We start from the raw sequence: 15,197 nt of genomic DNA, 5'->3' as shown, positions 1-15,197 counted from the left end.
AAAAGTAGGCTTACTAGGAAGGAGGGGCTACAATATTGGATTAGTCTTTTGATTCCAAACCAAAGAGTGTTTAGGACTGTGGGTCATAAATTATATTTTTATAACTCCTACTTAAATTTTGTAGGGAGACTGGCTCACGGAGGACTTAGATTGGTATTATTTTAAAGTAGAGCCACAGATTCCTGTCTACCTTCCAGTAGGGGTTTAGGGAGGGTAACAGCAGCTTATCCATGTGTCCTTGGGAAAATAGCCCTTTAACTGTTTTCTCTTGTGGTGGGAATGGAAAGCAGGACAGTGAGATAATTAGCAACGCATTCCCATTATGCTATAACTTAGTGTATTGTGAGCTTTAAAAAATAGTCATTGGGGCTGGTACTCTATTTCCCATCTGGCTTTCTTTAATGTGTGTTGTAAGAAAAAAGCTTCGGTGTTATTTCTGTGTTTGTGTCTCATGGCTGTTAATCTAACTTGAGTAGGTCTTTTTATTTCTTTCTGCAGTTTTCCCTGGTTTGGTTGCTCTTCTTTATGAACATCAGAAACTAAGCTCTAAAAACAAGCCCTCCAGTAATACCTCACTGCTGTGATTCAACAGTGGCCCAAGACTGTGGCTGCAGGTGTTTTGGTGGCAGGAAAGTTGCGTGGAGGCCTGGAACTGGCTTCACAGCTTCCCTAGTGCTTGAGAGCCTGTCTGAGCACAGCCACTTAGGCATTTACTTGCTAGTGATGATGGGTGGGAATGGTAGAGACCAACCCTTTACCTGGTGTGTGTTGTTTCTCTCTGTGAGCCTGGCAGGGGCTTGTGGTGGAGGGAGAGGGCACAATGAATTTCTAGGGCTTTCCTTGTCTTACTTTGGTTACCTCTGAATAAGCTGGAATCTGAAGGCTCAGCTTGTTTGTTTGTTTTGGGATCACTTTATTGTGTTATGATTTACATGGCTAGTTAATTCCACAGTGCTACATGTATGGTTTGGTGGGTTTCAGTATATTCACAGATTTGTCTGTGAATTATCACAATCAGTTTTAGAACATTTTCACTGTCTCAAAAAGAAATCATGAACTCCTCAGCTATCACCCCCAGCCCAGGCTCCCCTCACCCATTCATTCTTCGATGGCTCTGGCAACCACTAACCTGCTTTGTGTCTCTTGGATTTACGGTTTCTGGCCATTTCACATACATGCAATGAAACATTCTGGGGTCCTTTGTGTCTGGCTTTCTCTCAGCAGCATGTTTTCAAGGTCCAGTCCATGCTGAATGTAGCATGTATCAATTCTTTGTTCCTTTTATGGCTGAATAACAGCCCATGGTATGGATATACCACATTTTGCTTATCCACTTATAACTTGATCAACATTTGTGTTGATTCTACTATTTGGCTATTCAGAGTCATGCTGCTCTGAACATTCATGCCAGCTTGGTTTTGTGTGACAATCATCATGCAGCTGTTGTAAAAAGAACTGGATTTGGGAATATGAAACCAAGCTGTCAAAGTAAAGCATACCCAGGAAACACCTGCTTGACCTTCACTTTAATCCTTGGTAGTTTATTAGGCTTCTGAATGTCTGAGAAGTCTCCTGATGGCCAGGCCCCTTTAAAAGTTAACAAGTTATATTTTTTTAACAATTTAAAAATTTTTTATTGTGAAATATGAGGGTTTATATTTATTACTAATTATATATGTGTGTATACACACACATATATATATTATTTGAGTGCCATAATCTGAGCTGGCTGACCATCAGTATTCATGTTTTTGATGACATTTAGCATAACATATCCTAGTTGAGTTCAAAGATGTTTTTCTCAAGTGGAATGTAGTGGCACATGCTTCTACTCTCAGCTACTCGGGAGGCTAAGGCTGGAGGATTGTCTGAGCCTAGGAGTTTGGGGCTAGTCTAGGTAATATAGCCTGATCCAGTCTCTAAAGAAAATTCTTGAACCCTTAGGCAGAGCTATTGGCTTGCCAGCCCATGAGGGATGATGCAGTCTTGTTATTTTTTAAAAGAGGGATTATGTCAATGATGTAACTCCTAATCACATATTTCCTTTTCAGTTTAAGATAGAGTTTACATGCAATACATTTTAGGATGCAGTTCTGAGTTCAGATCAATACCTGCAGTCATGTGACCACCACCACCATCAACATAAGAAAATCCGAATGGATTTTTAAAGCAGCTATTTGAATGACTTCAAACGGGATTGTGGTCTGGTGTCCTTTTCTTCTTTTTTGGGTTTATGGCTCTGTCAAGAAGAAACAGAAAGCTGGTTTGTATGTGAAGGGAAACTGCACAGCCCAAGCCAGGCTGTGGTTTTCTGACACTGGAGTCTGGGGTTTGGGGGAAAGGACAGCCACATTTGTGCTTTCCCTTGCAGGGAGCTGCAGAGCACATCTAAGTGTAAGGGCTTTGGAAGTACCTGTGAAATGGCTGGGCCTGCAGTTGCTGGAAAAATGGGCTAGAAACAGCTTCTGTTCTGGACTTCCTCACTTCCAGCATGACAAATGATGGGAATAATTAACCACTCTGATGTGGGAGAGAGATCTCGGAGGCAGAGCAGTGAGGGTGGGGCTTTGATGGCTAGGTGTGGAATTTCCAGCCTTCATAGTTAAAAATACCCATGGCCAGCCGCACAATGAAAGCCACCAAACACTGTTTGAACAAGGGATAGGGGAGACGTATGTGAATATAATAGAGGGGGTGAACTTGTTCAAAATTCATGTTGTATGCATGTACAGAATTACCACAATGAAACCCCCTCATATTATTAATGTATACTAATTCAGAAATAAAATAAAAAATTAAAAAAAGAGCAAATTACTTGAGAAAAAAATAACCCTTGGTCAAAATAGAAACTCATCCCCTAATTTCAGAAGGCAGGTGCTGCTTGAATGTGGAGCTGAAAGGAATGCAGATAAAACCTTTCTGTTCCAAACCCATCCTTTCTTGGAGGAGACTGTTAAGGCTGTGGCTGATGGCAGGCCAGGCCCAGTTGGCCATGGAGTCTGATGACTGCATGAAGGATGGTTTCTATGACCAAGATACTTGGGATTGTGTGGCCTTCAGAATGCACAGACACCACTCAGCATGCCCACGGCCAGAGTTTTCCTAACTGAAGTTTTTGAGGTTGAAAAGCTTAAAACCATACACCAAGGTCACAAATGAAGAGGTGAGTTTTTTCTCTCCTGGAGGTGTCAGAATTGCTTATTTCCTTAGGACAACCTCTAATGGACTTGCATTTGTTAGGGAATGTTTTAGCCTTGTAAAGGTGAAGATAAACTGGGACTACAACTGAAGCATGATTTTCTGTCTTTTGTTAGGGTACATGGGGTCTTGGGTTTTTAGTTAGCATGCTTCCCTAAATTCTGGGGCTGGTAAGGTTGGGTTGCTACAGTTAATCTGTTTATGCATGCAGGGCTCCCAACATATGGATCAGTGATTAAAAGCAGTACAAAACCACGAGGGATATCAGGAAGTAACACTGGTTCTGGGTTCTGTACACGAACCCTGCAAAGTAGTGTTTCCGTTTTATGGGTGAGGAAGTTAGGTCTGTAAGTGAGAAGTGTCTTGGCTGGGAGTTTGGGTAGAGCAGAGAGGTTGTGGTGGGGGATTTGTAGGAAAAGCTTGGTGGGGAACTGCTTTGGGGGAATCTTGAGTGGCTGGTGGTACAGGTGAAGTAGGCATTTCCCTTATCTGAAATGCTTGTGGCCAGAAGTGATTCAGGTTATACTTTTTTTGGATCTTGGAATATTTGCATATGCATTTGCACAAAATTCATTTATGTTTCATATATACCTTGTACACACAGCCTGAAGGTAATTTTGTGACTTTACACAATATTTTTAGTGTACCTGTGTTTTGACTGTGATCTGTCACATGAGGTCAAATGTGGGATTTTCTGCTTGAGGTGTCATGCCGGTGGTCAAAAAATTTTACATTTTAGAGAATTTTGAATTTCAGACTTTATATTAGGGAGGCCCATTTCATATAATGATCAGTAGAAGTAAGAAGTCATGAGCCTGATTGTGATTTCAGACTTGGGATTGGAACAGTGTGTGAGCAATTGCATAGGAGGCAGGGTCCAGCTGGATGTACAAATTTGAGCTTTGGCCATCTGGAACTGATGCTCAGAGTGGGAGGAATGAGGTTCTTGAAGAGAACCCTGTTAAGTGGGAGAAAGTGAGGCAGAGATATGAAATTTGGTACTTGATTTTTGTTCCTGTCTTCCCTTCCCTTTTAGTAGTGGTGTATTTAATTTGAACCAATTGATTCATTCTAAGTTATTGTTGAACAAACAGAGCAGGCAGTGGTCTGGAAATGGGGACATTGCTTGTTCAGTAGACAAAGGACACATTTTGCCCTGGAAGAGGTCACTGTGTTTCCGAGCACTTTGGAAGGCTCTGAGTGATACACTAGTTATAATACATCATTCTTGCCTAGCCATCGAAGCAAGTTTTCTGAGAACTTCTGCCAAACAACATTTTATTGGCCTAGTTTGGATTACCATGCCTACTTGAAAGCAGTGTATTTATCTCTTAGCATTCGGATCTGCTTTCACATTTTCTTCTGATTTGTGGGCATTTTTGATGTTGTTGTCTTATCTTCTGTCTTATCTTGTGTTCCCAAATTTGGTCATACACTGATCCCAGGCTCATTTTCGCTATGTGAGAGCACCTAATAGTTCTCACGGGATTGGATTGCCCTCCTTCTGCCCTTGGCACAAGTAGGAAAGTTTTTTTTGACAAGGGAGGGGCATCACTGATTTTAGTGTGTGTGGTTGAGGTTGACAAAGTCCTGGGAAGGACTGGAAAGTCCTTCAATCTCACCCCCTGTACTGAGGAACACTGATAGAACAAGTCTGATTTGTTGGGTCATTTTACATATTTTGTACTAGACAAGCATGAAGGTTGAAATTTTCAGTAATTGCAAACTAATTTCTGGGTCACATCATAGGTTACTTGTGGTTTGAATTAGTAAAGAGTTCAGACTATTTTCAGACCTGTTTTGCTGAACACTTTCTACAACTTTTTTGACTGTTTATGTAATACCTCGGAGATGGTAGGGAGTTTCGTTTCTTTTTTTTTTTTTTTGGTACTGGGGATTGAACTCAGGGTCTCACACATGCTAAGCCCATGCTCTACAGCTGGGCTCCCCTCCCCCTCAGTACTATTTTTTGTATATGGTGGTTTAAATAATCTGTTCTCAACCATGACTACATATTGGAACTTCCCAGGGAGCATTTAAAAATGCTGATGCCTACGTCCTACCCCCCACATTGTTATTTAATTGGTCTAGCACATGGCATTGGGATTTTTAAAAACTCAGGTGATTATAATGTGCAGCTATGATTGAAAACTATTAGTGTAGATGTTTAAGAAACTCTGCAAAGGTAAGAGCAATAAGGATGATGAATTCAGCTGAATGAAATAATTTTTCATTTACCCATGAAACATTTATTGCGATGACTAAGCAAGCCACCACTTTAAGCCTCATGGAGTTCAGAGCTTTGGCTTTCATTTTTGAATCCTAAAACTTCTATTCTAGAGGAGATACTGACTGGGGAGTTGGTTCAGCCCCAGCTCTCCTGGAGCTCTAGGGGTGACAGGGGAGGCCCCAGATCAGAAGGAAGATGAATCTGATGTGAAGTGGACCGTGAGCAAAGTGGCATGATTACAGTAGCCCTCTTCAGACACTTTCTTGCACTGGGCATGTGAGTGAATGAAGAATCTGGCTGCCCGAATATATTCAGAGTTGGCCTGAATGAGGAGGGTACGCTCATAGTGTAGAAATAAGTAACACTTCAAATTGGCATACCCCCACCCGCCACTCCAGTTCTTTTGTACCATTTGGTCTTCAGCTTGAAACTGGCTAGAGGGCTTCTTTTAGCTCATATAGGTCCTTTCTGCTAACTTTACTGGCTAGAAAAAGGGGATGGCTGCCATGTGTGCTTGGCCAGCCGTCAAGGCCTTTGTGTGGGTCAAAGTGACAAGGGTCTCCTCAGCTCAGGCCGCTGGGCCAGACTCTTGGTCTACTGCACAGCCTGGTCAGTTACACACAGGGTGATCCTGCCTGGATTGTCTTCTTCGTCATCATGGGGGGACTTGTGTTCTGTTTCATAATGTGCCAACAGAACCCAGTCTTGAGGCCACTTACCACAAGTGATGATTTGTTTTATACACTTTCAAAACAGAAAACATCTGGTCTAGCCAAGGAAGGATTGCATAATTACATAGTAGCTTCACATTCACAGTAACTTCTGCTGGGCTGGGTGTACTCTTCCCTACTGCCCTGCACTCAGCTCAGTCACCTGCATGGTGGGCTGACCCACCAGGCCTCAGTGACAAACACAAATTGAACCAAACAAGATTTGTTTACTTTATTGAGTTTGAAACCCCAATTGTTTTTAGGGAAGAGGAATTCAGCCTTAAACACTACAATTCTGGAGACATAATTCAGGCCTTCCCTTTTAATTTCCTGAAACCAATTTCAGAAGAGCAAAGCAGGCTAGATTATTTTCTGCCAAATGACTCTCCCAAAGGCCCAGTTTTGCTAGGAGTAAGTGAGAATTCAATGATGCATTGGTTCACTGCTCATGTTTGCAGATGCTTACGTTGGGATGGGTGTGTGATATGGATTCTGCGCCAGTAGTTTCTCCCTGCTGTGGAGCAGTTTTTTGGGAGTGGCCTCAATTTCTTCATTTTGGCCATCATATCACCTGACCTTTCTGCCTGTGTCTTCTCATCTTCTGTCTCTTATAAGAGCAGCTGTCTGGCCTTACCCAGATCCTCTCTTTCCTGTGTTCCAGCTGCACCCTAGCTTTGGCACTGCATTCTGAGGGGAGGAACCCCTTTCCCTGGGGTAAACACCTGTTGGTGGCTTTTCTAGAGGTTTTCCTCTAGATGTCAAGGATGCCTGCAGTCCCCCTGTTTTCTCTGTTTTTCATTTTACACAATTGCTGGCACTACATAAGTCTTGGGGCTGTGGCCCAATTATTTCCACCTATTCCTGTTACAGGGTTTGGGGTACACTCTGCCATCTAGTTTTGTTCTAAATGTTATCCTTGAATTTAGGTTCTGTTATCCTAATCATGGTATCTTTGGTAATTTAGAAGATTTAAAAAATTAGGGTTTCACTGCCATTTTACTACTACTTTTGCTATTGTTTGTTGAGCAAAGTTGAAAAACTGAATTTTTGGTAGGGATAGTAATTTGCTAGGGCTACTGTGTCAAAGTACTGCAAATCAGATGGTTTAAAACATGAGAAATTTATTCTCACAGTTCTGGAGGCCAGAAATCTGAGATTCAAGGTATGGCAGGGCTACACTTCCCCTGAAAGCTCTGGAAAAAAAGTCCTTCCTTGTCTTTCAGCTTCCCTGCAGCTCTCCTGGGTCACAGCCCTTACCATGCAATGCTTCAGTTTTCTTATCATCTGGCCCTCTTCTTCCCTGTTTTCTCTTCTGTCTTTTATAAGGACACATGTCACTGGTTTAGGGTCCACCAAGATCATCCAGATGCTCTTATCTTCTACAAAGACCCTTTTCCAAATAAAGATATGTTCACAGGATTTGGGGGCTGCCATGCCACCCGCTAGAGTAGTGGCAGCAGATTTTTAAGTGGCAGTGAATTCAGTTTTTAAAAAGTCTGTGTAGGCCAGAATAACATGCATCTGCTGTCCAATTTGGCATCTGAATCCCCACCCTGATTTGTTTGTGGCCTTTACTTTTACTGTGCACTAGAAAGATCTTGAAGACACAAAAGCCATGCATAGTGCAGAAGTCCTTAACTTCCACTTCTGGTTTTGGCACTGGCGAGTTTATGGCAGGAATTCTAATGTAATTTTCTTGGGAAACCACACTGTAGTCAGCGGTGAGTCTTTTTCTTTTGTCTTGGTTTGGGTCACAGGGATGCTTTGCTTTGATGATGCTTTCCGCCCATGTCATTTTTTCCATATGAGAAGCCTGCCTGCAGAAGCTAGGGGGGCAGTGAATTTCTCTTGTCACATTTTGGTTATTCATTTTACCTTTATTAGGAAATGACTGCTTTCCAAATATAACTACAGAAGAGCAAATTGCATTTTGCCTTACGTCTAAGTATTGACATGTTGGATGTTCTTAAAGATTCTGGCTTCCATCTGAGTCTGCCAGATGTTAATACATTTTATTTGGGAACACTGTGCTCTTATTTGGGGGACAGGGTGTGAGGTGGGGCAGGGTAGGGAGGAGTAGTACCCACCTGAAAGTTTTGTTTAGTTTCTACCAGTTAGAACTGTTAGTGAACATCACCATTTAATTTCTCTTTTCCAATTATATAGCCAACATATCTTTTTTGTAAAACTCCTGGGAAATAAAATCAAAAGTTTTCAAGTCATTCATGATACCCGTAACTGGTAGATGCGCCTCTCCTTTCCTAGAACTGTGTATCCTCATTAATTTACTTAGCCTAAAGTGATATTTCATTTGTTATATTTCCATTTCTTTACTTTCTGGCTAAACTGAGGATTTTATTTTGCTATCTCTAGTTAGGTTGAATAGCTATCCGTCTATATCATTGATGCAACTCTGTGGTCAGTTTTTGTTTTCTTACTGGGTAACCAGGTATTCTGTTTGTAGCACTTGCTGGGTAGAGAGTGTTTCTGGCTCATGATAGAGGGCTGGGAACAGGATAAGTCTTTGTTTAGATTTTCTTGTAAATTTTAAAATTTAAATTTTATTAATTTTTTTTTTGGTTCTGGGGATGGAACACAGAGCCTCATGCATGGTGAGCAAGCATTCTGTCACTGAACTATACCTCCAGCCCTTAGTTTTCCTTTTGAATGTTCCTTTTTGACCATCTTACTGTCTTCCCTCTATCTTTCAGCTGATGGTGAGACCATTCTAAAAGGCCTCCAGTCCATTTTCCAGGAGCAGGGGATGGCAGAGTCGGTGCATACCTGGCAGGACCATGGCTATTTAGCAACCTACACAAACAAAAATGGCAGGTGAGGTGGCCTCGAAGGCTCTTCTTCAGATTTGAGCTCTTAAGGAAGAGCAGAGGTGGGGACAAAAGGGAGGGTAGGGGTAGGGTCTTAAGTATCTTTTTCTTCCTTTGACATCTTGTAGGAGGGAGTAGAATTCAGTGCTTCTCAACCCTAGCTGCACATTAGTGTCTTCTGGGAGAACTTAAACAAAATACCCCCGCCCAGGTATTTCCACAGAGATTGAGGCTACTGGGCCTGGACATCTGTATTTCTGTGAAGCCCCAATGATTCTACTGTGCGGTTAGCTAAGACCAAGAACCCCTTGCAGCATAATCATGTGAATTGCAGGCAGTGAGCCAGAGTTGGTTAAAACAGAGTTTCTGCTTCAGCAAGTCCGGGGCAGGTTACCCGCTTGCATTTATGACAAGCCCCTGTGATGATGCTGCTGCTGGCTGGAGCACTGTTTATGAGAGACGGTCTGTTAACACACACCGCAGCAAAACGAAGGATGGCTACATCTGCAAGTAGCTTGACAGCAAGATGAAATGATCCAAGAGTTCAAGGTTTTTTTTTTAAAGACGATAGCCTATATAGACTTTCTGTAGTCAGAAGTAAAGATGTTCTGGAGAGTAGGAAAGAAAACCTAAATTAAGAAATGACTGATAGTAGAAAATGCCATGCATTGAGCTCTTTGTGCCTTAAAACTCGGTTTATGTTATATCTAGACTGGTTTAGTATGCAAAACTGTTAAGATTCTTAGTAATTTGCTCTGCTAGTTTGAAACTGAATTGCTAGGTATTTTCAGTGACTTTTATTCTGTTTCCCCAGTTGGTGCAAAGTACTGGAATTCCACGTGGTTTCCTTAATATCCCCTTTTCCCTTCCTTTGTTTTTCTATTAAAAGAAAAAGCAGCCACACCCATGACCTTCTAGAGGTCCAGAAGACAGAATGCTGTGCGATGAGGGAAAACTGCTTTTTGAGCCACCCTCCCCATTATTCTAAGTCTCCAAGGCCTTGTGGCATTAATTGGTGTTCTCTGTCCTATGCCTCGCAAAGCCGTGCTAAGCCCAGACTTGTATTCTAACTATGTGACCAACTTCCCTGTGTGTGTTTAGCACCTATGTCAGATGTGTCAGAAGTGATAATTTCTTCAAAAAGGGTGGCCCAAAGTCAGCATCACCACAAGTCCTCCTCTTCTCCCTATCCTGATCCTCCTTACTGGGCCAGTAACTGAGAGGCTGCCTTCCAGCCTGTCTGATTCAGCAGGCTTATATTCAGCTCCTCTCTGTGCCTTCCACCTTGCACTGTTTTTATGGTGGTCCATTCTTTGGGAACCATAGCAAATTGGAACTCTGCCACCTTGGTAGATTCCTCAACTCCCAGGTGAAAAGTTCCTTCTTGCCAGGCTCCGATGGTTCATGCCGGAGTAGCCTGTAATCCTAGCTACTCGGGAGGCAGAGATCAAGAGGATTGTGGTTCTAGGCCAGCCCCAGCATAACACATGACCCTATCTTAAAAATAAAGAAAAAAAAGGCTGGCAGTACGGTTGAAGTGGTAGAGCACCTGCCTATGAAGCCTGAGGCCCTGAGTTCAACCCACAGTACTGCCAAAAAAGAAAAAAAAAGCCAATCTTTACCTACAGGCAGGACACCAGGGCTGTGGTTTGAGAATGGAAGGTTAGTTGGGAGAACCCACCTTTCCTTCCTTCAGGTTAAATAAACCTGACAGAACCACCTGGAGACCTTTTTTTTTAAAAAAAAAATCAGATTTATAGCACTACTGAATCACTTTCTGGGCCCAAGAGGCTGTATTGGAACTTTTTTTGGTGGGGGAGGCAGTATTGAGGTTTGAACTCAGCCTCACACTTGCTAGGCAGGCGCTCTAATGCATGAGCCACTCCACCAGCCCTGAGAATTTTTTTGTTCTGTTTTTTTTTTGAGACACCGTCTCATTCTGTAGTCCATGCTAACATTGAACTCTTGATCTTCCTACCTTAGCCTCCTCATGGCTGGGGTTACAGGCATGTACCACCACACTCAGTAAGAAGCAGTATTTAAATTTGGTGATGCCATCTAAATCTTCCATAAATGGTTGGTACTGTCTCCCTCCAAGGAGAGGCCTCAAAAAGAAAACTTAAGACTTAACCGTGTAATTCAGGGAAGTAAAGAGCTTTGTTTTTTTCCCCTTAATTGGGGTGGACTCTTTTTCTTTAGAGTGCCATGATACAATTACTAACCTAAAAATTATACTTTCTTTTGTAGCTTTGCCAATTTGAGAATTTATCCACATGGCTTGGTGTTGCTGGACCTTCAGAGTTACGACAGTGATGCACAGGGCAAAGAAGAAACTGACAGTGTTAGTTTTTCACTTTTATTTGCCACTTTAATTTTGTTAAAATTTATTTAAGGATCATAACATCTGCTTAATTTAATGATGTGAAAATTATTTTCTCTGAATTGTTGGCCTCCCAGTTAACTCAGTTTTAAACTCCCTCCCTGAAGATAACTGGTTTCAGAAAATTGTTGTTCTTCAATGGGTTTGGGGAATGTGGCTGTCTGTTTTCCCTTTAAATTTCCTGAGTATGAGTAAGAATTTTACTTTGTACAGGGCAGAGTATAGTACTTTTAGCTATGATTTTGTACCTACAGTATCCTTTAGCCTTCCCTTCCCAATTATTCTAATGCTAACTTAGGCTAGGTTAGGTAGCACCATGAGGGATAGTTGGTGTGGGGGAGTGTAGAATTGGGCTAGGCCTGGAGGCTACTGTAGGGATGGGGTGGAGGGCTGTATGAGCCAGCATCACACAGTACTGCCAATTTGGCTTCAGGCCTCTGTTCTGTAATTTAGCTCTTCTGTGTAGCTTGCAGTATAAACCCATTGATTTGATTTATTTTAATTGTAGCTTTTGAACAAAATAGAAGAAAGAATGAAAGAATTGAGTCAGGACAGTACTGGACGGGTAAAGCGGTAAGTCCACTCATGAATGTCCTTTGATATTTGTTTAATTGATAAAATAATCAGAATGGCAATGTTGCTCCTAGTAGTGTCTACTTAGGATGTAGAAAGGATCAAAGTCAATGCCTGTTTCTGGCGACACTGGCCTGTCACGTTGAAGTAGGACAGAATGTATGAAAACAAGAACCCTTGGGGGTGGAGAAGGGGAATACTGGCTACTGGCATGGAGTAAGTCCAGGGATCCGGATAAAGCAGAGACACATGTTGGGCTGCCACTTCCGTCAAAGGGGAGATAGACCCTGCCCTTTATCTACTGTGGAGTTCTGAGCTCCACAGTAGAATTAAACAATTTTAAGAGGAGTGATAAAAATTTTGCTTCAAAACTTTCAAGTTAGAAAAACTTCCAGAAGGTTCTAAGAATTGAGAGGCCACCCACCGTCAGCTGCCACAAGTAGATCATTTCAAATGGTAACAAAAATAGCAACAATAAAAAACCCTGAAGCTTTCCCTAACAGGGTAACCAACCACATGCGGCTATTTACTGTTCACTTTTTTGTGATGCTGGGGATGGAACCAAGGGCTTGGCACAGGCTGAGCAAGTGCTTTATCCCTGGGCTATATCCCCAGCCCCACTTGTGGCTTGCTTTTCTTTTTTTGTGGTACTGGGGCTCGAACTCAGTGCCTACACCTTGTGCCACTCCACCAATCCATTTTTTGTGAAAGGTTTTTTGAGATAGGGTATCATGAACTATTTACCCAGACTGGTTTTGAACTGTGATCCTCCTGATCTCTGTCTCCAGAGTAGCTAGGATTATTACAGTTGTGAGCCACTGGCATCCAGCATAGGTGGCTACTTAAAGTAAACACTTTAGTTCCTCAGTTGTGTTAGTCTTATGTCAATAACTAGTGGCTACCATACTGGAAAGCATATATAAAATATTTCCACCATTGCAGAAAGTTCTGTTGGATGGTGCTAAAGTGTCTGTCAGTGGCATCAGATTTTAAAGAACTTTGACAGTGCAGCAATTTTGACATTTGCTGGAAGGTACAGGGTCTGGTAGATCTGTGCTTTGGTGGTTCCTCCTCTGGCTCCAAGGTGTAGGAGGCCCGTCCCTTTCTACAGATGCAAAGACAGACGTGGAGGGAATTTCCCAAGGTCACCTCAGCACCACTGGGATGATTGGAATACCTGTTTCTCCAGTTCATAGAGCAGTTTCTAGTAGAGGGAATCAGTATTGGCAAGGGCCCATATGTTTAAGTACTTAATGATTCACCCTCTTGAATTTGATCAGCCCATAGGAAAGCTCCAGGGTAGATGTAAGATAGCTAGGTAATTGTTTTACCACTGGAAGATAGAAGGGAAATCAAAGGGAAGACAACTGTGTGCAAACCTTGCCCACTTTTTGAAATCTGAGCACTCATTTTTTTTACCCCACCCAAGCTCATCTTAGCAATCCTTGGCATGTCTCTTCCTTGTTCTAAACACTTCCACACCGCTTTCTGGACAGGACATCTTTTTCTGCTTGCAGCTATCATTATCTGCATCCATCTGAATTGAACAGGTTCCCACTATGAGCGCACACCAAAATGTGCTCAGATTTTTATCAGGGCTACTTCTAGGAGTGAGAAAATAGAATGTATTTCTGGGCATTAGCTTTTTTTTTTTTTTTTTTCATTTTTCTTTTATTATTCATATGTGCATACAAGGCTTGGTTCATTTCTCCCCCCTGCCCCCACCCCCTCCCTTACCACCCACTCCACCCCCTCCCGCTCCCACCCCTCAATACCCAGCAGAAACTATTTTGCCCTTATCTCTAATTTTGTTGTAGAGAGAGTGTAAGCAATAATAGGAAGGAACAAGGGGTTTTGCTGGTTGAGATAAGGATAGCTATACAGGGCATTGACTTTATGAGAAGTCTGCTTTGTCTCCTTTTTTTTTTTTTTTTGATAAAGGAGTTTTCTAAGTGAGACTGGTATCAAGCTTTAGGTTTTCATTCATTTCAAAATATGGACCTTGTTTTTGCTTGTCACAGTTTTTACATCTTTTCATAAAACAAGGATGAAAAGAGTGAGAATTTGGGAATACTTTGTCATTGACTCCAAAAGGAAAAGGACTGTTGTACTTTTCTGCCTGGGGAATGATATTAGAGATGAAATCAGTGACAAATGGTAACATGATCTGAAATTACTATTCACTTTGGCTAACAAATTAAATCTGAATTTTTGACTAAGAAGCCATGGTTTATGTCAAAATTTATTTTTGTATTCTACCTTGAAATGAAAAGGAATAAGAAGATAAAGTTACATAAGTTTTGGTTTAAAAAACAGTCTTGAAATTTACAGTGTGTCTGGACCTAGAACACACTTCACCTGACTTTCGCCAATCCATTTTTATTTTGCGGCAGCAAATGTTGAAATGAGTTTTGTAGGACTCCATGGTGTCTCCTGGTAGCCCATTCTAGGGAAATGCACTTCATGCCAGGTTGAGTACTTCATCAAGGTAATGGCTTCCACATCCTGTTAGATATCCTTGTTTCTTTGCTGGTCTTTTAAAAAAACATTGCGTTGCAGTGGAGAAGAAAGCTTTTCAACTTAACCAAGGTGCTGTTGACACAGTTGAGAATAGGTATTGTTTACTTTCTGTGGATTTGTGCCTAGTTCAGTGTTACCTATCACAAGCTTGTTGTCAACTAGCAGGCTTGCTGGCTTTCCTCCCCTGAAATCCATGACTTTGTATTTCTCACCTTCATTCAGTGCTGCAGGTGGCAGGCTCACTCTCCCACCTTGCTCCATTTGCCAGGGTTAGAAGAGCCTTCCTCCAAGTCCTGTTTGCCTGCTCTCTGGGGGCTGTCCTGATTGGGGCTTCAACATTTACAAGAAACATCTCTTGTCTGCCTAACATTTGAAAAGCTGAACTTTACTGGAAAGATGAAGTGATTAAATCAGGAGTTGCTAGGATTAAGTGGAAGTATGGGAATTTGCTTCAGCAGTCTTAGTGCACTTTATGGATGTTGTTTTCTCAGAGAAGGCCTCATTTATTTGTAATAGGTTAGGCTATTCTCTTGGAAGCAGATGAGTGGAGATTGTAAAGTAGAGGTAGTGTGTTCTAGCATTGTGGGTATTTACAGTGGTATGTCATGCATTTTACTCTTGAACATGACTGTGTCTGATAACACAGCTCACATGCTGTTGTTGGGTGTGCAGCTTTTTGTTTTGGTTAGATTTGCCAAGCCCACTCTCTATATCTGTTTTCTTCTGTCATTTAGTGTCCTCTGCTGGTAGTTTCTAGTATA

General features: G+C 41.9%; 1 protein-coding gene across 1 annotated transcript in view; it reads left to right on the top strand.

The window, feature by feature from the left end:
- The window catches only part of Sms (spermine synthase), a 44,779-nt gene that overhangs the window by 12,319 nt on the left and 17,263 nt on the right, over nt 1-15,197 (top strand). The window contains exons 2-4 of the mRNA XM_074064330.1: nt 8,850-8,970; nt 11,211-11,304; nt 11,852-11,916. Of these exons, the coding sequence (XP_073920431.1) occupies nt 8,850-8,970; nt 11,211-11,304; nt 11,852-11,916 (280 nt within the window). The remainder of the gene's footprint in view (nt 1-8,849; nt 8,971-11,210; nt 11,305-11,851; nt 11,917-15,197) is intronic.

Source organism: Castor canadensis, chromosome X (genome assembly GCF_047511655.1).
Source record: "Castor canadensis chromosome X, mCasCan1.hap1v2, whole genome shotgun sequence".
Taxonomy (NCBI): Eukaryota; Metazoa; Chordata; class Mammalia; order Rodentia; family Castoridae; genus Castor; species Castor canadensis.
Note: the sequence above shows the minus strand (reverse complement) of the source record. Positions and strands in the feature narration are given on the sequence as shown.